This window comes from Opisthocomus hoazin, chromosome 3 (genome assembly GCF_030867145.1).
Source record: "Opisthocomus hoazin isolate bOpiHoa1 chromosome 3, bOpiHoa1.hap1, whole genome shotgun sequence".
Taxonomy (NCBI): domain Eukaryota; kingdom Metazoa; phylum Chordata; class Aves; order Opisthocomiformes; family Opisthocomidae; genus Opisthocomus; species Opisthocomus hoazin.
This window is the reverse complement of record NC_134416.1, coordinates 28,560,801-28,583,643: the sequence shown is the minus strand read 5'-3', so window position 1 is coordinate 28,583,643 and position 22,843 is coordinate 28,560,801. Positions and strand designations below refer to the sequence as shown.

At 39.3% G+C, this 22,843-nt stretch overlaps 1 protein-coding gene across 3 annotated transcripts in view; it reads right to left on the bottom strand.

Annotated features, from left to right (window-relative positions):
* Positions 1 to 2,960: 2,960 nt before the first annotated feature.
* Positions 2,961 to 22,843, bottom strand: part of RAD54B (RAD54 homolog B) — a 70,570-nt gene continuing 50,687 nt past the window's right edge. For all 3 annotated transcript variants that reach the window (XM_075415846.1, XM_075415848.1, XM_075415847.1), the window contains exons 6-15: positions 22,364 to 22,526; positions 21,417 to 21,642; positions 16,225 to 16,432; positions 15,546 to 15,685; positions 14,662 to 14,952; positions 13,102 to 13,277; positions 10,633 to 10,894; positions 9,265 to 9,331; positions 8,756 to 8,956; positions 2,961 to 3,364 (exon numbers count right to left, since the gene is read on the bottom strand). In XM_075415846.1, coding sequence (XP_075271961.1) covers positions 3,147 to 3,364; positions 8,756 to 8,956; positions 9,265 to 9,331; positions 10,633 to 10,894; positions 13,102 to 13,277; positions 14,662 to 14,952; positions 15,546 to 15,685; positions 16,225 to 16,432; positions 21,417 to 21,642; positions 22,364 to 22,526 — 1,952 coding nt within the window. In that variant the 3' untranslated portion in view covers positions 2,961 to 3,146. The remainder of the gene's footprint in view (positions 3,365 to 8,755; positions 8,957 to 9,264; positions 9,332 to 10,632; positions 10,895 to 13,101; positions 13,278 to 14,661; positions 14,953 to 15,545; positions 15,686 to 16,224; positions 16,433 to 21,416; positions 21,643 to 22,363; positions 22,527 to 22,843) is intronic.

Genomic DNA, 22,843 nt, shown 5'->3' with positions numbered 1-22,843 from the left:
CTTCAAGCACTGCATAGACCACAGCCATGGCTTAACAGCCGTTGCCTCCCCCTTTCTGCAGAGCAAGTTTTGCGTCTATGAGACTAAGACTAATTGGTGGGACCATGCAACATAAACTATATTGTGTTTCACAGCTGGCATCACTGGTGGTGAATCCAGAAGTCACATCTGAGACCATCTGCTAGGACCCGATACTTGTGTTTCAGCACTAGCCACCTTCCCTACCCTCTAGGGTTTGTTAAGAGGATTGTTAAGAGAAGGGGCAACAGGACCTTGTACAGACTTGAAAATCCTTGATATACCTTATCGGTCAGCAGCCACATTAGGGTGAATTCACCACAGGGACTTTTCCTAGTAGACATTTCTCACCTATGGGTGAAGAAATTCACACATCCACGTGCTGTACTCTGTATGAAAACACTAATTATTATACTATGATTATGATTATGATTATGATGTGAGCAGGACATGCTACTCTCATTCTGCAAGCTGTTGTAGACCACTGTGGAAGAATCACAGATGGCATAATAAATCAGCCTGTTTTCATGCTTTGTATGTTTTCCACAACCTATTCTGCCAGTGAGGAACGTAATTTTCCAGGATACATCAAATTTCAGAATCAGATCTTCAATCTGCATCATGTGTAATGCCATGTGCAACCTGTTATTTGGGTAGCAGTGTCTTACCCAAGCAACGAGGAAGCACATGCATACTTCCACCATGCCCAGAAGTCATGAAGGGTTAACAAGGAGTGTACATTTGGCTGGCTGGGTGGATGCCGAGATCTGGGGCAGCTTGGCGTAGCAGGGCGCAGACAGGGAATCACACTGGAGCTGTAACTGGCATTGTGTCTGTTTGTATAGGTCGCGTTGGGCTTCTTAACCTTGAGGCAACACTGCTTAGTGTGAGAGCCCATCTGCCAGGAATCCCTCCCAGAACAATGATCTGAGCCTGGATCACCTTCACACGTACAGCAGTATGTGTCTGGGGGCTTATCTCGTCTGGTCTCGCAAGAGCTCCATGGTGGCCCAGCACCAGCTTTTATTTTATTTATTTAAAAACTGCCAAAATAAAACTACCCTGGAGGTCAAAAGGGCTTCTCTGCCAGACCCGTGTTCCAACAGCGTGCAGCTACAGCTGTATTGTGTGGAGAGGTGCATGCCGTGACAGCAAGTAGGACTGTCTGAGGGCAGGACTCAACAGGTGAGGTGAGAAGGCCTGCCGAGATACCCTGAGGGACTGCCTTAGGCAGAGAAGATGAAACGTGGCATGGTGTGGATCCTGGAGCAAACTTCCTTCTCTTACATGCCCAGGTTTCCTCAACAACACTGACAGTTGGTTTGCTCCAAACCAGAGTGGGCTCATGTGTGTTCAGCGGAGATGACTAGGGCCCCACAAACAAAACAGAGATGGACCAAACTGGCATCTACTTGTTCACGCCGATGCAAGAAACCATATACGAGATCAGCCTCAGCAGAGAGCAGAGAATGCCGGCATGCTTCCTACAGACAAGGACAGGAGCACAACATACAGAAACGAATGGGCAGCACAGATTTAAGTATGATCAGTCTCAGATAATTATTAATTACAATAATCATTATTATACAGATTGACTAGAATCTCTTTCTTGAGTGACAAAGCGGCAGGCAAACCTTGCCCTTGCTAATTAAAATAAGCTGTGGGAGCTGTAAGATATCATCTGTAACAGCGAACAGGCTCCACAGCAGCACAGCACCCAGATAAGTGCGACCGCCACACTGCACCATACACAGGGTGAAGAACAGGCTCTTTAACAGCCAGCCTAAAACGTTAAAGAATTAAATCCTACCTATTAGTACAATTCTAACTGTTAACAAGAACAAAATTTGCATGTCAAAAAGATGTTCGTACTTGATGACTTTCTCAATCATTCTCTCATTTTGGTTTTCACTCTTTTCTGGTGTCATTCAGTGTTTAGAGTCAAAGGAAATTCAAAAAATCCTCTGAAATAAATGTGGATGGTGAAGAGAGCTCAGTGCACGTGGCTTACCATTCCAAAACAGCATCAAAGTGCAAGGAAAATGTTTGATGATGGGTTAAGATGGACCGTGAACTCAGTGACAGTCTAGGGAAAGAAAGAGCACTAGCTATTATAACACAGAGAACAAACCAATTGGAACTGTTTTCTGAACGTTAGCCGGGCTTTTAGCTACTGCTATCACAACACTTATTGAATATCCAGAGGTTGTACATCACGTGGCACAATGCAGGATTACCACAATGGAGCCCTATTCTTGCTCAAGGCCTTTCAAATTCTGTAAGTTTGCAGTATTTCTGAAGACTATCCAATCTTCTGTTCTTCTGGGCCTTTCAAAGTACTTCACTTACAAACTGTAAACCGATTCCAAACTTTTCCGCCTTCAAAGACGACGGAAAATATAAGAATAAAAAAAATATACCATGAAAATATGCTCAGTACTCCAGTATTTGGCAAAAAGTGATCTTAAAATGAACTAGCTAAATGTAGATAAGCCTGTACTCTGTATGTCTGAGAAATAAAGTTTGTTTTCCCAAGTAAAAGCAATAGGTGAATTTCAGAATATTTTGACACCATATCAAGTTGTGGTCTCAGAATTTTGGACCTCAGTGGCTATTGCTCCAAGTTTCATTAAATTGTCAACTCAAGGGAACAAACATCTACCTTGTTATAAAGCTGCAGTTATACAGATACATAACTTTTCATTGTCAGAACAAAAATCCAATCAGGGTCTGGTTAACAGCATATACATATATATAGCATTGCCTAATCTCATAAAATTTGGCTGAAGAATTGCCACTTTTACAAGCAATAAATCATTATGACCAAATGAAAACTATAAAACAAAGTAGACGTACATAGGAATGTGCAAAAAACAATCTTGCTAATCATGACATCAAAGGAACAGAAGACTGGAAACCAAAGTTAGTTTTAAAAATCTGTATTATAATTATAGTAAGTATGATTAACTCAGTAATAACTGTAATTTTGTATAAACACCAGGAACCACATTTACCCAGAAACCTCATCAGAAATACACAAAACAGAATTTGGCAAAAAGAACAAAAGGTAACTGCACATACCTACGAGGAGGAGGACGCAAGTGCTAAGGAAAGACACTTCAGTTTTATTAGGTAGGGGAAGTTGGGCTGGTTACATTCTGGAAAACAAAAGAAACATTCTCTTTTATCCTTTCAAGGAAAGGATCAGCTAGAGTCCAGTGTTGCCCAGAGAAATGTTTCCATTGCATCAACTGTGACATAGAGAGTGGTTTCTTTGAATTAGGCTTCCCATGGTTTTGGCCAAGCTGGCAACTTCTAGATACAGAAGGCTCTCCTGAGGAAAAATCTGAAAAAAAATACACAGTAGACTAATCAGAGAAAACTAGGACAGAAAATTTCAGTCTGAATCAGTAAGCCAGCTAATGACAACAAATGAGAGAAAATAGAACAGCATGTTCTTTCCCCTCTTACTTCTATGTCACTGAAACCCAAATATACATATCCACAGTAAGAGGGGAAAGGCTGTTTCTTGCTCATTGATAGAGTTTATGAAAATCACCATGAGTTAGCACAAAGACAAATCCTTTTACACATGGATGGGAAAGCAAATAGTTTATCTGGTAAATTCCTTTCTTCTGTCTTTCTAATTCTGTGACATTTAGGCTGCTCCCATTCTTTCACTAAATCTGAATCTAGAAGTACATTGCAGCAAAATTCATGCTAGCTTCTATTTCCTCCCAGGGGAGTCATTCCAAGCAGCTATGAGTAGTTTGAAAAGCCATTTCATTGACTCAGCACACCAGAGCTGTGCACACTGTACATACAGATTCTGGCAAGCTGTTCAATATACACAATATTGGATACTGTATATCACAGTAAGGAAAAGGCTATTGCCTGTGAAGCACAGAGAGAGAAATTCACTTTCGACAAAGAATTGTAAAGCCTCAGACAGTACCAGGTCATTGCAGGGTATGTCACACATGGCTGGCTTCATGATTCACCTGATGCACGTGATAAAGAAGAAATCATTTTGGATGGAAAAAAATGGCACAGTACTGTTATTGCTTTCAAACCTGTCATCAAATGTTTTCATAACAGTGTTATGTGCTCCTTACAAAAGACCAAGTGATATGAGCAGCATGAGTATTGAGTTTCTTAAAGTTTTGGAGAGCCCAGAAAAACTCCTATATTCAAGACTTTCCTTTTGACTGACATAGCGTGCACACTTGCACTAGACTTGAAATATATTGTTCTACTGGCCAGAAGAAAATTTAGAATAGATGCACTTCTCAAGTCATAGAATCGTAGAATACAAGGTTGGAAGGGACCTCAGAGATCATCTGGTCCAACCTTTCTTCACAAAAGCGTAGTCTGGACAAGATGGCCCAGCACCCTATCCAGCTGTATCTTGAAAGTGTCCAATGTTGGGGAATGCATCAGTTCTCTATGGAGATTATTCCAATGGTTGATTGATCCTGTTGTGAAAAATAGTGCCCTTGTGTCCAGCCGGAATCTCCCCAGAAGTAACTTGTATCCATGACCCTGTGTCTTTTCCATGTGACTCCTTGTAAAAAGCAAGTCCCCACCTTCTTTAAATACTGGAACATGGTGATAGGGTCTCCCCTAAGCCTTCTTTTCTCAAGGCTGAACAAACCCAGTCCTCTCAGCCTTTCCTCACATGCCAGGCTTCCCAGTTCTTTGATCATCTTTGTGGCCCTTCTCTGGACCCTCTCCAGCCTGTCCACACACTTTTTGTATAGCAGGGACCAAAACTGAACACAGTATTCCAGGTGTGGCCTGACAAGCACTGAGTAGAGTGGGATAATGACTCTTTATCTGGGCTGGTCATGCCCTTGTGGATGCAACCCAGCATCCTGTTGGCTTGCTTTGCCACAGCAGCACACTGTTCACTCGTATTGAGCTTGTTGCCCACCAAGACACCCAGGTCCGTTTCCACAGAGCTGCTCCCCAGCTGGGTACATCCCAGCCTGTGCTGCACTCCTGGATTATGTTTTCCAGGTGCAAGACCTTACATCTGTCTTTGTTGAACTTCATCAGGTTCTTGTTAGCCCTCTCTTCCAGCCTATCTAAGTCCTCCTGCAGGGTGGCTCTCCTCTCCAAACTGCCCACTTCCCCACTCAGTTTGGTATCATCGGCAAACTTAATCAGGGTACACTTGATCCCATCATCAAGATGACTTACGAAGATATTAAACAGCTTTGGGCCCAATATCGATCCCTGGGGGACCCCACTTGTGACAGGCTGCCAGTTTGAAAAGCAGCCACTTACCACCACCCTCCAGGTGCAGCCTGCCAGCCTATTCCCCACCCACCGCACAGACCACTTGTCCAGACTGTAACGCATCAGTTCCTCTAGGAGGAGGCTGTGAGAAAGCGTATCAAAAGCCCTGAAGAAATCCAGGTAGACAATGTCTGCTGCTCACTCCACATCAATCGAGCGGGTTACTTTGTTGTAGAAGGTGATCAGGTTTGTCTAGTGTGATTTGCCCTTGGTGAATTCATGTTAGCTTTTCCCAATCACATGCTTCACTTGACTTGTGATAGCCTCCAGGAGAACTCACTCCCTAAATTTGCTAGGGACTGAAGCAAGACTGATAGGCCTGTAATTACCTTGACCCTGCTTTAAGCCCTTCTTGTCCATGGGGGTGACATTAGCCTTCTTCCAGTCTTCTGGGATGTCCCCCTGTAGAAGACCACTACAAAGTGGTTTTGTCTCGACATTGCCATTGATGCCTCTTCCTGGCCTCCGAAAAAAATGCCACAATGACCTGCAGGAAAGCGCTTGCGTGCAGACTAGCGTGCAGACCGGCAAGAGAGGACTTGTCTAAGCGGGGAGCATGTATGGCATGAACTGCACCTACAGCGCATGGGCAAATGCCCCTCTAAAAGAACAGCACATGCTCCTCTGACGTCTCCTTCTCTCCTCCTCATCCATGCCTGTACAGAGACTGAGCCGACTGGACATCACCAAATCCGTGGTGGTGGTAACCAATCCCCTCCCCGCTCCCCCCCCCGCCCCCCCGCACTCCTTTCCTTGCCTGCTGGCGTTGCTCGACTTTACTCCTTTCTTTCTTTCTCTCGCCCTTTCTTTCCTTTCTTTTTCATTTCTTTCTCGTGTCCTCTCCCCGCTGCCGTCCCCACCCAACCTCCGATTCCCAGTTCACCGAAATAAAGTTTACAAGATTTCATGGCATCTGACTCCGTTTGCATCTTAATCTCATCCTTGGGATGGTATCAAAACCTCCTCGACATTGGATCAGGACACCCCTGCTCTCCACGACTTCTCAAAGGTTATGGCCTCACAACAACATCAGCCAGCTTTCTTAACACCCTCGGGTGGATACTGTCAGGGCCTACCGATTTGTAGGGGCCAAGCTCCTGTATTAGTTCACATATCACAGAATCACAGAATCACAGAATGGTAGGGGTTGGAAGGGACCTCTGTGGGTCATCTAGTCCAACCCTTCTGCCGAAGCAGGGTCACCTACAGCAGGCTGCAGAGGACCTTGTCCAGTTGACCTTGTCAACTTTTCCTTCATTGAAGGTGGGTCTGTGTTCACATCAATCTGGATTTTTGTTCCCAAGACCTGGGGCACTTTACAGATCCTGCATTCTTAACTCCATAAATTACACCATGATCAGGTAAAACACTAGGCTTACAGCTTTGTAGCTGATCTGAAAGCCAGTAGAACAGCAAGCAACCTATCAGCATGATCCATGCACAGTTAATTGCTTCCTTTCGAGACTCCTGTGGTTTCCTAAAGATGGTCCTAGTGTGAATGGACAACAGGAGCTTGGTCAAGAATATCCAGTCTCATTGGTATATCTAATGGAGAACATTATGAAAAGTTCATATATCATGAAGCCTGTATCATATTGTTTCGCTTCTCTTTAGATTATCTTTTGAATCATACTTGCTAGAAATGGAGAAGACAAATCAGTGAAAGTTCTTGGCCCTTTCTGTGCACCAATATCTACCCCCAGTAACCTGGAATCTGGTTCCCCAGTGAAGTAACTTGACAGCTTTCTGCTCTTAGGAAAGGCAAAGAGACCAACTAATAGTAGCTGCATGCGGGGGTAATCATACTAAAGACCATGACTCACACCAATTTGACTAGGGAAATAAGGCAGTTTGTCCTCTGCTCTTTAGGAAATCAAACCTTCCCCTCACTCTGTCTTTTCCACCACTTAAGTCTAAACATGACCTTGACATTTTTCCTTGATTTACTGCCAAAAAGGTTCTGTTCAGTGGGACCAAGATAGGATTAAACTTGAGGAAGTCCTGGTTACATTCACTGCCCTAAGATCCAAGAGACTGATGTTCTGTTTGCAATGATGGAAACAATATGTGTTCAAATCCTAAGATAAGCACTCAAGAGTGTTAAGACAACTGCAAAATGCTAAATAAAATTGTGCGTACCAGTGTTCATCACAGTAATAAGATAAAATTTCTCTGGATTTCTGCAGTCCTGGAGCTCTGTCTGCCTCACTACACACCACTGAGAAAATCTGGCTAACATATAACACTAAAGGTGCCTTTTCCACACAGGTACTGTCATAGTACCTCAGTGGAGGCTAGTATATTTCAGAACATCACTTACTCATGCAAAAACAGAAGGTCCAATTTTTCAGTCATTAAAGAAAGATACAAAGGCAAGGAAATCAGTATGTGGAGCAAAATTCCGGGAGAAAGTCGAATTCTTATGGCTACAGAAGCACTGTGCTTTTACTAACCAAGTCCTCCTTATTCTGGATAGAATGGTATGAGAAAGGAATATAACTCTAGCCTATTACCTGGAGATGTGCAAACCATCAAGCAAAATAGTCCCTTTGGGTCTATTGAGCACGTGCACTCTTGTAGGCATTTCTTTGGCTCTTTTTATTGTGGTATCTGTGTGCATTTAAAAGATACCAGTACTGGTACCTCATTATCACATCTGTGAATACTGTATATGGTTATTCCATGCCCAAAGGAAAGAAACATACCAGGGCAGTAGACACTCTTTCCTTTAAGAAACTAGATGAGCTCTAAAATTAAAATGGATGAGATGTAAACATAACTTAAGATCATTTTTCTTTATTAATACTGCTCCTAACTTAAACCTATATACCTGTATGCAACAAGGTATTAAAACAATTCTGGTATGCCAAAGGAACATGAGACACAGGTTCCGGAAGAACAAATAGCTGTGAATATTTGCAGCTTGGGTTTACAACTGCCAGAGGATCTTCCAATATTTCTCAAATACCTATTTTAACCATCCTGCATCAGATATAGCTAATAACTGTGAAGGGTTATATTCAGAGATCTGACATGTCATTATCTAGACCTTCATCTGATACTGGCTGGTATGCCTGTCTGGAGACAAACAGCTTTTGAACTAACCCTTACCAGCTACTCATTACTGTCCTTGAATATTTAGAAACAAAACACCGTACAGCATCATTTGGTTGTAATGAATCACTAGTTGAGCTGACCATAGCTAATCCAAGGAATTAAGAGGCATGATACATGAATTGGTTGTTACTGCAAGGAAGGAATCTTTTCTCCTCTTCATCTTGTGAAGGGCTCCTACGGATTAGAAAAATCTCATAATGAACCTCATTACCTCAGTCCTATTTTACTGAGCATCAGTGTTTTCTCCAGTGACAGCCCATATATTCAGAATGGATGTACTACCTCAGCAATGGTCAGAGACAATGAAAAAGAAACTCACTTTGATGGTCTTTCTTTCCCATACAGTCACACTCAAGCAAATCATGGGTAACACAGCTGGAATCCTCATGAAGAGTGAAGAGATTTCTAAGCTCCTCTATGGAAAAATGGATGTGTTCAGATGTCTTGGAAAGGTCTACAACTGCCCCAGAAAGGTCTTGTTTGCTGATCTGTCTTTGATAAATCTTTTCCTCTATTGAGCCTGTATTGGGGAAAAATAAAAAATAAATACACTGGGATAACTTCTGACCAGCATTCTCAAAAAGAAAAGTCAAATCCATTTTTTTATAACAATGTTCACAAGAAATGCTAGACCACTATTTTGAGTTATTAAAGCAAAGGCAAAGCAAAGCTAAATGAAACAATGTGATGTTTCTATTTTAACTGAATTCAGAACAAATTATACATATTTTTAAAGAGTGAATGATTTCCAAAAACACTCTCTCCCTTTCACTGACAAAATTTCAATAGCTGTCTCACTCTAGGGTATGTTTGAGCAGAATCTCTGACCTGTGGTTAGCAGTCTGTAGATATATACAGTGTGTTTCTGACCATCTCTCCACACTCTGGCCATTGCCTGAGGAAAGCAAAAAGATTAAGAGTATTAACAGCCTACTCTACAACAGTATTTCAGCTAAAACTTGTGGCCTCCACTGATCAAATCAGCAGTTCTGCTAGATCATTGAAAAAGATGCTGTCCAAAGAAAGCATTCCTTAATGACAGTCTTTGACTGTTTTTATAAAAGTCTTCTCTTATTAACTGTAAATGACTTTGAAAACATAATTTACTTTCTGCCATTTATGCTCCTCCTTCTTTCTGTGTAGTATAGTAGGAAGGTAGGGGTTTCACCTCTTCTGTGCCAGAAATCCGCTCTTCATATTTGCTTTACAAGCATTAGTGGCTGTTTAATATTTCAGGAATACTCATCATTCTCCACCATCTCCAAATGTTTTTTGCTACAACACAGCTTGAAAAATCACATCCCAATTTCTTTTAAAATTGTAAAATTAGTGTTTCACACACCTTTTAATTCTTAAACAAACAAACTGTAGCTGAGTACCATTATATGATTTTTGTCAAAATCACAAGGGCTACACATATATATTGGGTACAACTGTCCACAACGTGGCTTGTGGTCTTTGGCAACCTGTAGCAATTTTGACTGATTTAGCAGACTGTGTTTCAAGCAACAAAACAAGTGACCACAGGAGGGTACTAATTCACACTTCAAACACGAGCAGGGCCAAGAAGCAGAGCTTATTTCGGGTATTAAGCACACAGCATTACTCTACAATAAAAAGCTTCTTAATGTGTTTATAAAAATAGGTTTTTAAAATGTTATTGTTAAGGACTATTTTAACTGAACGCTCTTATGCCAGCTAAATAATGCCTTGAGGCCAACAGTGCCATTACAAGAAGAGCACAGCACTAGCTTTGTTTTCTTTTAGCGTGATCGCCACGTGATTTTCTCATCCTCTTAGTTCTGATCAGCACCTCTCCGTTTTTCTCAGGTATTGCAAATCAACAGCAACATTTGCTACACAGTCTAATCATAATTTTCTTTTTAGAAACACAGCAACTTTGCAGTTAAAAAGAGGTCAGGAGACAAAGGAGATACATGAATCACTCCTCCAATGAAAGCAGAATTTACTCTTCATTTTTTACTGCAAGGGGGCTTCTAATTATACCAAGATATGTAATATGACAGAGAAATGTTTCTTCTTTTCTTATTAGAGTTTTCCTCCAGTATTGTACTTCTCCAGATGCGATGTGATCATTGGGTGGCAGTGAGACATGTAAAGCCAGGCATTTCAAAATCAGTCAGGAACTCATTTGATGCCCATCCCCACCCCCATATGTACACAGTTCTGTCAGACCTGAATATCCGTAGCTGGATTCCAGTCAATATCATACAGGATCAAATGAGATGCTCCAACCAGATTCAGTCCTACTCCGCCAGCCTTTGAACTCAGCAAAAAAATAAAAGCTGGGCTGAATTTACTATTAAAAGTATCAACAATCTGTTGCCTCTGGGAGACAGGAGTATGTCCATCGAGTCTCGTATAAGAGTATCCATAACGTTTGCATGTCTCTTGTAATATGTTTAATGTCTGAGTGTAATTAGATACCAGTACGACTCTGTCAAACAGTAAAACAAAGTTACCTTATCATCTTAGACCTTGGTAAACTTAAAGTCCAATAGCAAATTACTGAAGACATCCAAGAAAACAAAATTACAAGCCAAGGAAAAACTACGCATCAACCTAAGGTTAATTATATTTCCTAAGAAATAAAACATTTCCTATTAATTTGAAGCACACACTAGATTTGGATGCCTTATACCTACTGTCAAGCATTCAAATGTTAAATAATGAATGTTTTCCTTCGCAACAGAATTCAGCTTAATGCACAGATTGCAGAGATTCAGAACCAACCACAGAGATAGATTTTTTTTTTAAAATCTCTATTTATACAAAATAGCTGTTGTTATGGCAGCATTTGCAGAGGGTGTTGTAGCAGCTAATAAATAATGTATATGTGACCCTACTTACTGACAAAGCTACTGTGAACTTCTAGACAACCTCGGAAAATTCTAATAATCATGAAAGTCAAACAGGAAAGCAGTGACTCTTCCCTACATTTTATGACTGAAAAGAACTGGAATGAAGAATAGTGAAGGATATCACAAAGAATATAGTCTGGATTTTTGTTGTTGTTATTTATTTTAAAGCAAAATCAGTTTCCTGATCCCTTACACTAATGACCCATACTATGTCAGTGTTTTTTCTCTGAAATTTTGACTAAGTAAGTTTCCTAGTTCTGCAAATCTAGAATTTCTGTCCTCACAGACATTGAGGATGATTCTACTGAGGGGACAAAGAAAGTTCTTCTGAATTTAAGCCATAAATAAAACAATAAGCACAGTCAGAGCATTTTCTGTTAGATTTTGGAGGTCTATTATAATCTAAACTACTTGTAAAAAATTCCATCAAAGGTGTTCCACTGTTAAATATATTTTTTGATTAAAAACAAGTGCTGAAGAACTAGACAAATAATTTCAGAGAAAATATGGCACATTAACATTTTTAAATTATTTTAAAGTATTTTTATTATTACAATTGATTCTAAAATCAAACTACATCCAAGACATGTTTGTAAAGACTTTGCAAGATTGAATTTTTTCTCAGTCAACCCCAAATTCACACCTTTGTTTTTTACTCAAAAGTAGAACATAAGCTTTATAAGAAGACTGGAATTGAGTCTGTATATAGCAAAAACTATTTATCACTACTGTGAGCAGAGAAACAAAAGAAAAAGAAACATGATCAGCACTGAATTAAAGCAACAAAACTTATAAAGATGTAAAATAATGCCTCAACATCAGCTGTAACTCAGTAGCTCCTATAGCACTGATACAGAGAAAGGTGCTTTTTCCTGATACCCCTGCTTCTTTTGACCTACAAGAAACATTTAGATATTTAGCTGTCACTGGTTTCAATGGATGTCAGGCATCTAAATTCCAACGATAGGCTCAGCTTTCTGGTTTGTAAAGAGAGAACATCAGGAAGAAACAAATTCCATTACATCAGTGCCAAGAGATCTGCTGTTACTTCCTGCTACTTAATTACAGCATGTCCTATTTAAGCATCAATTTAAACAAAAGTCAAAAGCTAAATACTTTCGAAATAGCTGGGCTTCAAGGCACGAGTACATAAAAAAGTTAGCATGGGACACAAGGTCATGTGAGATTTCCATGAATCAGCAATTCCACAGTAACTAACTGCATGCATCCTATTACCCCATGATAAACAGAGGTTTTCCTGCATGTCAGTGGCATTTACCACGAGGGAAATAAGCCATGGCTGTGCAAGTTCGTCTGTCGAGTCTGGTTGCACTGAGCAGAAAGGGCAGCAAGCATTAAGCAGTTAAAACGTGATTAAAGAGGAGAGAATTTATAATCTGGTAATTAAAAACATTTTAGTGTAATTGAAAATATTTAATATGAATACATCTCCTCGAGGAGATACAAAGCATTGGAAAGTCTTTGCAAGTAAAGATAATATGTCATAGCACAGGGGCTGTAGCAAACTTAGTTGCTAGAACTTGGTACAAAAAATACAGGGATTTTTATCTGGAAAAAATATGAAGAGCAACTCTGAAAATTATGTCTGCTGTAAATCCTAGTTTAGTAATTTAAAAAGGAAGAGCCTGGAGTACAGTGTATAAATATGCTTGGCACCTCTGCAAACAGTTGACATGCCTTTATTTTGAATATTACGCCTCCGTGCATTTGAAAAGCAAAACAATATCCCATTATCTCCCTTCCATCTGTCTTTCACACTTACCTTTCAGAAGAGTTGAGCTCATGGATTGCTGCCAACAACTTCACCAGCACCTGCAGTTTTCCTGAATCTGTTTCAGAGAAAGCATCCGAAGTATAGTCGTGTGGAAAGACATCTATCACACCTTCGTAGAGACTGGACTCATCGTGTTCATCAGACACAGGATCACAGCTTTTTTCCTGTTGAAAACAAAAGGATTCAAGCTCCATAACCCCTCTAATATCATCTGGTTGTTTTTTTTTAATTTTGCTATGTTCTTCTTACAAAGACAAAAGAAGGCATCAAAAGCTGCCACAAAGTAGTGTATCATGTGAGCACAACAATCTCCCCATACCAGAGTGAAGGGACGGTTTGAAAATACTGACAGCATTTGTTTTGGTTTACAACCTCTAATCTAAGATCTTGTTTGCAGCCAAGTAGAAAGTTGCAATATTTGTTACGGAAAAATGTGGTTTATGTCTACTTCTCTTGTTTAAACAACCACACAGATGTACACCCACTGCAAAGCCATATATAAAACTTGGGGGAAAAAAAATCAATAGTTTGTTTATTATTTCCAAATCCCATAATAACTTAATAATGGAAATTCCCAGTAATTGACTTTTTTTAGGAAGATGCTGTCATTAAGATTCAGTTATGCAGCTGGAAGTGAAGAAAAGCTAGCAAGTAAAAACAATAAAATAGAAGAATTATATGTAATATTTTGCTGTAATTTGAAAATCAGTGTTTCACAGGCAGGCCAAACTACTCAAAAGCCAAAACCACAACAGTAATAAATGACTTGCACATACAGTCCTTTCCATCCCAATAGTTTCTAAAGGGTTACACTTTCACATATGAAAAATTTCTAATGCTTATACTATGAAGTAAAGGCAACGAATTCTACTTGGCAGTGTTGAAAGTTACAAGGAGGTCTGTGCTGTGGACATTCCCACAAATCATGAAGAACATCTTTTAAGAAAGATTTACATTTCCATTCACCTACTTGGACTTTGACTAATGGCCATAGTTAGTGTTACCAAGCTCTAACCACCATATTAATTACCTATAGGAATGAGAACATTTCTATAGAAATAACACGATGTACAGTGTGATAGGATCCCAGGAGAAGTGGAAATGGAGACAGCTGGTATCACTGACAACTCGAGCCTGCAGCAGCCAGTGTCACTGAGCTTGAGAGAGTGAAATTATCATGTGGACAGGGAAGTTTCAGAGGAACCAGCAGTCAGAGTACACAGAATAATCTCTAGCTGAGTGCTCTTCATAAAATTCACATTTATACGTGTTTTTACAAATAATCAGAGACAAGATTAAGAAAGAAAATACATGAAAAACAAGAAAATAGCATAAGGCAATAGGAAACTGCTGAGGTACCTTGCCTAAGTACATTCAGATTTCCTAACATTCATGGTTTTGAAAGCAGATCTCCTAAAGCAAGTTGTATGTGAGAAGAGAGTATGGAAATGGCCGTAAGTAACATGCACATTGACCATACATAGTTTTAGGGACCTTTGCCTGCTGAATAGACTAATTGCAGGTACTCACGTCCACGCAAATAGATACCTTTATAGCTTTAAACAGAAGACATGGATGATTGCAAAGTTTTTTCAAAGCTCCTATACAAATCAGGTGAGGACTGTTTTCTAGCCTGCCTTGTAGACAGGACCTAATAACTTGAGAACTGAGCAGTTTTCGATACAATTCAAGTTGCAGTGCTGCTGGTTGGCAGAAGATAATGTTCTCCTTTTTGGGGGGCAGAAATTTGTTTATAACCTCCTGTGTTCTCCTAAGAATAAAGAGTCCAGTGAGGCGTGTGAGTTCTGCTGCTCTCTTTTCTCCTAATTCCTTTTCCTCCTAAAAGAACAAAGCACAAAATTAATGAAAATCTTGCATTTCATCACAATAATTTTCTGTATGATTTTAATTAGGTAGTTAAAGAACATTTTAAATGTACGATACCACTTTCCAACATGGGACTGTAATAATGAATACTTCACCAATTAGTACCACTGTGTTAGCTTAGTTCTAGGTCTGGTTTCTAAAGTCTTAAACAAAGGAAGATAACATCCCAGAAGATGCCTAAAGCTCAAACCATATTCCAGAATTTCTCGACTTATGTATTAAAATCATGCAGATTTTGCAGTACTGTGGAGAAATTAAGAATGAATAAAGTATCATCATATGGTAATTTGTGTGGCATTTTTGGGAATACAAGGTTTTGGAAGAACAATTTTTGCCTGATAATTAATAGGCAGCTGAAATGCTATGATCTCAACATGTATGTATTCCTCCAGCTCCCTCTGGAGAACAACTGATTTTATTTCAAATAGGAAGTTGAAAAGCTTTTGCTACTATTAGTCTTGAGCTTTATTTTATTCCCTAGAAAGCAAATTCCACAGTGCTGTCCATGAATTTTCTTCTGTAACTGCATTTTTTTAATAATATACCTTTGATGCTGAAGGTTCTCTAGACCTGACAATGGGTTCCTCGTATATCTTTCTATATGTGGATAGAGAACCAAGTATCCCTGGATTCACAAACTCTATTAATGCATAAAATTCTTGCAAGTCATTTTGGATTGGAGTACCTGGAAAGAGAAAAAAATAATTCTGCATTTGGTAAATTTTCCTTGAAAATGATAGAAGTGCAATTGTTGAATGCAGGGTTTAATGTTGAGAATGCATCTTGTAAACAGATGTTTTGTTTCAGTGTAAATTACTCAGAGTACTGAATTAATCTAGAACTTTATCATGATGAATAAACTCCTGTCCCCCTAACTAAACAGACTGCATGTCTAGTAGTTTTGACAAAGGAATTCAAAAAGTCAAGATCTAAATCAATTTTATTAAATAACTACAAAGGAAAACAATGAGCGTATGCAAACAGAGTATGCTTTCTATACAGAGGTCCCCAGGCTCCTTGCCCCTCCCTGAAGCTAGGCAAATTTTGCATTTATTTAAAAAAAAATTGAAATAATCTGTTTTTACAAGAGCCCAGATTTGTGCATTTAATACCCATTGCCAAAATTTATACTGTGCTCCTGCCACACTTACAATAGCTTTTTCCTTTACTCCAGTCTGGTACTATTAGAATAACTAAATATTAAAAGTAGCTATAGATACTAACCAGTTAGAATAATTCTCCTCTCACAAGACAGACTAGTGAGGGCTGTAGTTGTCTTAATGGAGCTATTTTTCAGACGATGTCCTTCATCACAGATTAGGAGGTTAAATTCTATAGCCTGAATTTGATCCAAAGATCGCAGTAGCATCTCGTAACTAATTATCAAAACTGAATAAAGTGGAGAACCGATAAATTCTTCTACTTTGTGGTCCTGCAGATACACAGATATAAAGGAAAATATATCATGCAACTATTTTTTTTGGAGATCACTCATCATATTCCTTAAGCATCCAGTGTCTACAGAAATTCTTCTAGCATGACACAAGACATTTACTGTCTCCTCCATGAGTTTGGATTATTGATTCTTTCCTAATTTGGAAAGGAAATATGGGACCTGATACAGCAATTTAGAGTTCTACCATCTCATCTAAAGAAAATTTATTATTCCTTTTAGGTCTTCAAATCCTCAGAGACACATTACCATGAAGGTGAAAAGCACAAGCTCCCTGTAACAGCTTCCCAGTCCCGGCATTTAGGTAAGCTTCAAACGAATAATTAAAGCCAGGCTAATGAAGAGGCATAAGTAGCCGCCTGTACATTCACTTTGGGATCTCAAGCTGCAGGGTGTAGTAATGCAGTCCAGTAGGAAGTTACCACATAGAATCATAGAATGCTTTGGCTTGGAAGGGACCTTTAGAGGTCATCCAGCCCAACCTCCCGTCAGTGCGCAGGGACGTCTTCAATGGGATCAGGTTGCTCAGAGCCCCGTCCAACCTGGCCTTGAATGTTCACGGGCATGGGGACTCGACTACCTCTTTGGGCAACCCGTTCCAGTGTTTCACCACCTTCATCATAAAAAATCTCTTCCTTATATCTAGTCTAAATCTATCCTCCCTTAGTTCAAAGCCATTATACCTTGTCCTACCACATTCCACTACCCTAAAATTCCTCTTGTAGTTTTGACTTTAATATGGTATTAATTTTGTTACAAGCCCTTAATGGGTTGGCCAACAAGTAAGGGCAGCCTGAGACTCAGAAAATAGCCTAGCCCCTGAAAACAAGCCTATCAACAAATAAATTCAATTGATTTCTAAACCCTGTATTAGTAGTCAGAAAACATCTCTGAGCCCCTCCACCCTTATACACCCTTCGAGCCCTTTTCCTTCAATTGACATCAAGACCTTCGATGTCTATTGAAGGAAAGAGACACACTAAATAAGAAGTCACTGTCATGACTGTAATGAGCTTCTTCCAAAAATGTTTCCTAGAAATAGTTACATTTCTGTGCAAACTTCTGAATGTATTAGGATTGCTTACCTGTCTTGTAATTATGCATAAAAGTGGAAAAATCTACCATGGGCATGTCCTTCACCTTTCCATTTAGCTCCAGACACTAATTCCCTGTGTGCTCCTTCCTATTTCCTAATGGTGTTCACTAAGTAAGCAGGCTATGAGCCCAGCTGACAAGCTGAAGGACCTCTTTAACTGTGAAAGCAAATCAAGCTAGAGCTTCAGAAGGTATTTTTATTTCCAAACAACATCAGTTACCAAACACAGACAACTAAGTCTGGAGCCAGATGGTGTAATACACTGTAAAAGCAGCACCACTTAATTATCACAACCATTAGAGCCTCCTAGCAGGTGACTCAAATGAATCTGAGGGCTGAATCTGGCCCATTAATCTCACAAAGTACCTTGTGGTAGATCAGTCCCCACATGCTGCTCACCAGCATGCATCGGAGGAAGCAAGAACTAGTGAGGAGCAGGTAACAAGGGCATGCACCGATTCCCCCAGATGTTTGGATGGGACCCAAGCATGCCTGTTGTTTGCAGGACAGTAGCTAACTGCCAGTGTTCTGGCCAGTATTTTTACAGCCAATTTCAAAATAGGAGCAGAAAATTTCCCAACACAGGAACAGAGAGACAGGGGAGCTCTGTAGGCCACACCCAGTGTTGTCCCTGCCCAGTATTCAGGCTCCGCATTGTAGTCCTGAAGACAGAGGCAATGCCTCTCTCACCTTCTCTTGGGATGGCCAAGCACCAGAAGATGCTCAGGGTTCAGAAATCATTTTGTTTTCCCGCACTTTCTGGGAGTGAGCTGAAACTACCGAGTAAGTGGTGGGGGCACTGGAGAACTGCCTCCAGCGTCCCTCCCCTGGTAAATCATCAGCTCTTCTGGACTGCCTGAATCTCTTTAAAAAAAGCAGGAGAGTCCTGGCGTATTATAAGCCCCCTGCAGCCAAATATAATATATTCACTGCTGTATGTAATAACAGCAGTAGCTGATGGACTAAAAATTAAAATAAACTTACAAGCTAATTTCAAGTAATTAATTTATCCTCTTAACTGGCTGCAAGATATGTATGTATTATAGCCTCCATTTTCACAATTACCCAAAGTGACTTGACAGGTTTAAGCAAGTTGCTCGAAGCCACATAAGGAGCAATTGTCAATCAGTATTAAGAGCTCCACTATGTCCCAGACTTACTCTTTAAACAGACCTTTCTTTGCACTAGTCCAAATCCAATGCAGCTGGTGAAGTGTAAATTTAAAAATGCTGAATCATGAAGCAGTGTAAACCTTTAATTCATTAATTCTCCAGATATTTTGGCTTAAAAACCAAACCAAAACAACCCCTGCAGAAGTGATACTCTGCAAACCGATAAATGAGTTGTTCTCTCAAACATATCTCAGATGCTGATAACATGGATTAATGAGACTTAATGCAACCTTTGTGGGGACCCCTTCATTTTAAAAGTGATGTCCTCTATGTGTTATTTGCATTTTAACAGAAGTAAACTAATCACATTTTAAAATCAGATAATGTCCTGCTTTTTTCAAGAGTCTGTTACTGAAAGGTTAGTATCAGTTTGTGGTGTTTCAGCGTGAAAGTGAGGAAAACATGCCTAACACATTTTAAAAACTCTGCCAGTTCTTTGAATGTATTCCTTATAGGCAAGAATAGAAGAAAATCTTTGAGACAAGCTCTTCCTTTTAAGTTAAACTGGAGAAATAACAGTATGGTAATTGCTGGTTTTCCAGGGAAGATAGACAGTAAATTATTTTAAAATACCTCATTATACCCCAGGCAAGTCATATTGTGTCTTCCTTTTGCATGACAATGTATTCCTTGCTATTTGGGAACACAATCTTAAAAGCTGCTGAGTGTCCTCAATCCAAATTGCTCCATTGAGATGAGTAAGAATATTAGTTATTTAAATTAAAAGAAAGTGAAAGCTACTGTCATTTTGGGTCATACTAACTGTCAGCAAATTCAGGTTTTCTCCTCTTAACATTACTCATAAAAACTGCAAGGAAATGTTCAATTACTTCTAACTACCTTTTCAGGTAAAAATGTTGCCATATTACATTTTCCCTTGTATCCCCTTCTTTAAGAAACTTCCACAATTGTCATCCTACATTACAGTTCCTGGCAAGTCAGTTTGCTTCATGTCCACATCTTGAAACAAGTAAATAAGTAAAGGAGATGATGCAAAGAGCACCTGTTACATGTGGATTGTCCTCAGTGGAAGATGAGTATGTTCAGTAATTTCAAGAGTTTGACAATAATGAGTGGAATTCAAAGAAATCATTATTGTTACAAAACTTTGTACAGTCGACAAAAGAGTTTAAAAACAGTTTGAGAACTTCCATTTCATCTGAAATATTCACTCTTCCATACGGACAATAAGGATAATGCAAGAAACTAAAAGCATATCTGCTTGATGTAAGAATTGGGACATCTTTAGAATGAAGTACTATTTGTTTCTTCAATCTGCTTGTATGGAACTATCAGATTAAAAAATAACTTTGGAAAATAAATACCTTTATCTTTGTTGCAAGCACCAGTACAGACACTGTAAGTTCTCCACTTCCTCGCACTGGCACAATTCAAATATATAAGAGCAAGGAAAAAGGAGGGGTACCGCAGATTGCTGAATGTACATATAGAAACCAGTTTGCTAAACAACTCCTCTTTCCTTTCTGCTATGAATGCCCACTCCATACAGACATGAGGACCAGAAGTCTCAGGAAAAGAAATACTGGAGGGTTAATTATAAAAAGCAGAGCTCGAATCTGAATGCTTCAGAAGTGTTAATGAAGGGATGAGCAAGCCTCCTGTTCACAGCTTCATGAATGCTGGTCCCGAGGGGACCCAACCCTCTGACTGAGATACTGAGACACAATTAACGGGAAAATATACATGGCAAGAAAGCCTTACTGGATAACCAGCGCAAGATGTGGCTCTCCTGCAGAGAAAGCTTCCAGTCAGTGATACTACAGCCTCACTCCTGGAACTCCCCCTGCCTTTTACTTTGCCAGGTGCTTTCCTGTCTGATGTGGTCAATAAAGTTCACCAAAGCACAGAGTCTTCACTAAAGCATCTAGTCTTTGCAGTAAAGGATAGAGAGAATTTTGTGTTTCAAAACAAAAGGCAAAACCCTCAAGGTATACCAAGGAGATTAAAAGATTAAATACTTTGTCAGCACATACGATTTCTCCAGGCCCTACAGGAACTTGTGAGTGTCATTACCAGTGGGAACAGCTCCACTGTAGGAGGGACAGGGATCAGCACCGTCAACTTCTTTATTCAGATTTGTACTTGTCTGCTTTCTTCTAGAGACAAGAGATATTCACATTATCTAACACTGAGCCTCTAGGCTTGGTAACTCATGAGATTTTAAATCATCCCTACATAAACCTGATTCTTGACAGTGACAGTAAAGGGAATAACCATCTGAAGTAACTGAAACAGACACAACAAAGAGGAAAAAGTTTTCAGTACAGAACAAAAGCAACTACCACAGAAACGGAGTACAAGTCAGTCAAGGTAGATGCTCTGGTACATAAAGCAGGGAAGGGGTGCACTTTGATAGACAACAGAAAGCTCTTCCTTAAACCGAAAAAGCACATGGAAGAGCATGTCACCTTTTACATCTTCAAAGGTGAAGCCTGAGGAAAGATAAGACAGACATACGCTGCACAGGAAGGTAAGCTTGAGTTATGACCTGGTTACTGACAGCTAAATGCCCATATGGACAATTACCTGAAAGAGAAATAAAGTATTACAAATAAATATTAATAGAGAATCACTAGTTTTGGTCTCTGGTTAAAAAGAAAAGATGAAAAAAAGGTCACAAGTCCTATATTCTGAGCCAAATATGACCTAATCCTCTTTTGGAAATAAATCTTACCTGATCAACTGTGAAGACTTTGATCCTTTCACTTCCCAACCATTTCTGAAATTCTTTTTTCCAGTTTTTTACCAGACTCCCAGGGGTGACAATTAGTGCTCGCTTTAGTACAGGTTTGCATCCATAGACCCCTTGACGCAGAAGAGTCCAGACAAGTGCAATGCATTGCAACGTTTTTCCTAAGCCCATTTCATCAGCAAGAATAGCTCCAAATCTGCCATTAACTCTGTAAGATATAATTAAATGGTGGTAACATTTTAAAAGAGATAACTATAACTATTTACAACTGGTTCAGGGAATTACTTCTTATGGTTGTTTCCTGAAGTATAAAGAGCCTATTTATACTTATTGCACTCTACTGTAGGTTTTCATTCAGTTATACCAGAAGACTTTGGAGTGAAATTCCTCGTTTTCTAGATTAATGTATTAGTCTTCCATAACCAAATAGTTTAAATCTTCTTTTAGAATTAAAAATATTATCTAATACTTAAAAACTTGTATATACCTTAAGGAATCTATGACTTCAGAAAATACTTTTAAAAATAGTACTGTATTTCTTTCAACAGGTTTGTATAACAGCTTCGTTATTCTAAATGCTTGAATAATAAATTATATGGATAATTATTAATGATATGAATTAAAAATCCCAGAAAGCAGTGTACTTTAGCATGTGTTAGACTGTATCCATGTTTACAGGACTTTGTATTTGCAGTAGAACCAACAAGCCTTTTGGTGTCCTAGCTTGTCATCACATCTGGCAAAGTCACAGCAAGCATGATGCTACACGCAGGTCAGAAAAAACTTGTGCGACCATTACTGGGGGAAAATTACTAATATTCATTAATTGAACAATTGCTCAAATCTTCTCCTTTCAAATTGCCTAATATCTAACACTGGCATGAAAATATTATAGGTATGGAAAGCCAAAAGGATAATTATCATCTTACCTCATTCCCATTACACATTCATATAGAAATATAATTCCTTCCTTCTGATGTGGTCGGAGATTATTTGCAATGTAAGGATCCACAACTACATCCACCATAGGTAAACCAGCCTTATTGAATGTCCACTGATGACTTGCATTTGGTCTTGGCATAACTAGAGAATCTTGACATCCAAAACATATACAAGTATTGAACAAAAACATTATTTTTAGTTTGTTAGTGAAGGGTATTATTTCTCTAACGCACCTACAGAATAAAGTCAATGATCCAATGACTGCTAAAAATAATTCAATATATTGACCACTCAGGCAGAAAATGGATTTACCAACAGAGCATCCAGATAGCCTTCTAAATAAAAAGTCCTTTTACAGAGGTTTCCCAAATAGTTTTCACTTTTGTCAAAGGTAAAGGCGGCATACGAGAAATCTGGGGGGGGGGGTTCATGATAAGGTGAAACTGTCTACCTAATAAATGTTGCAA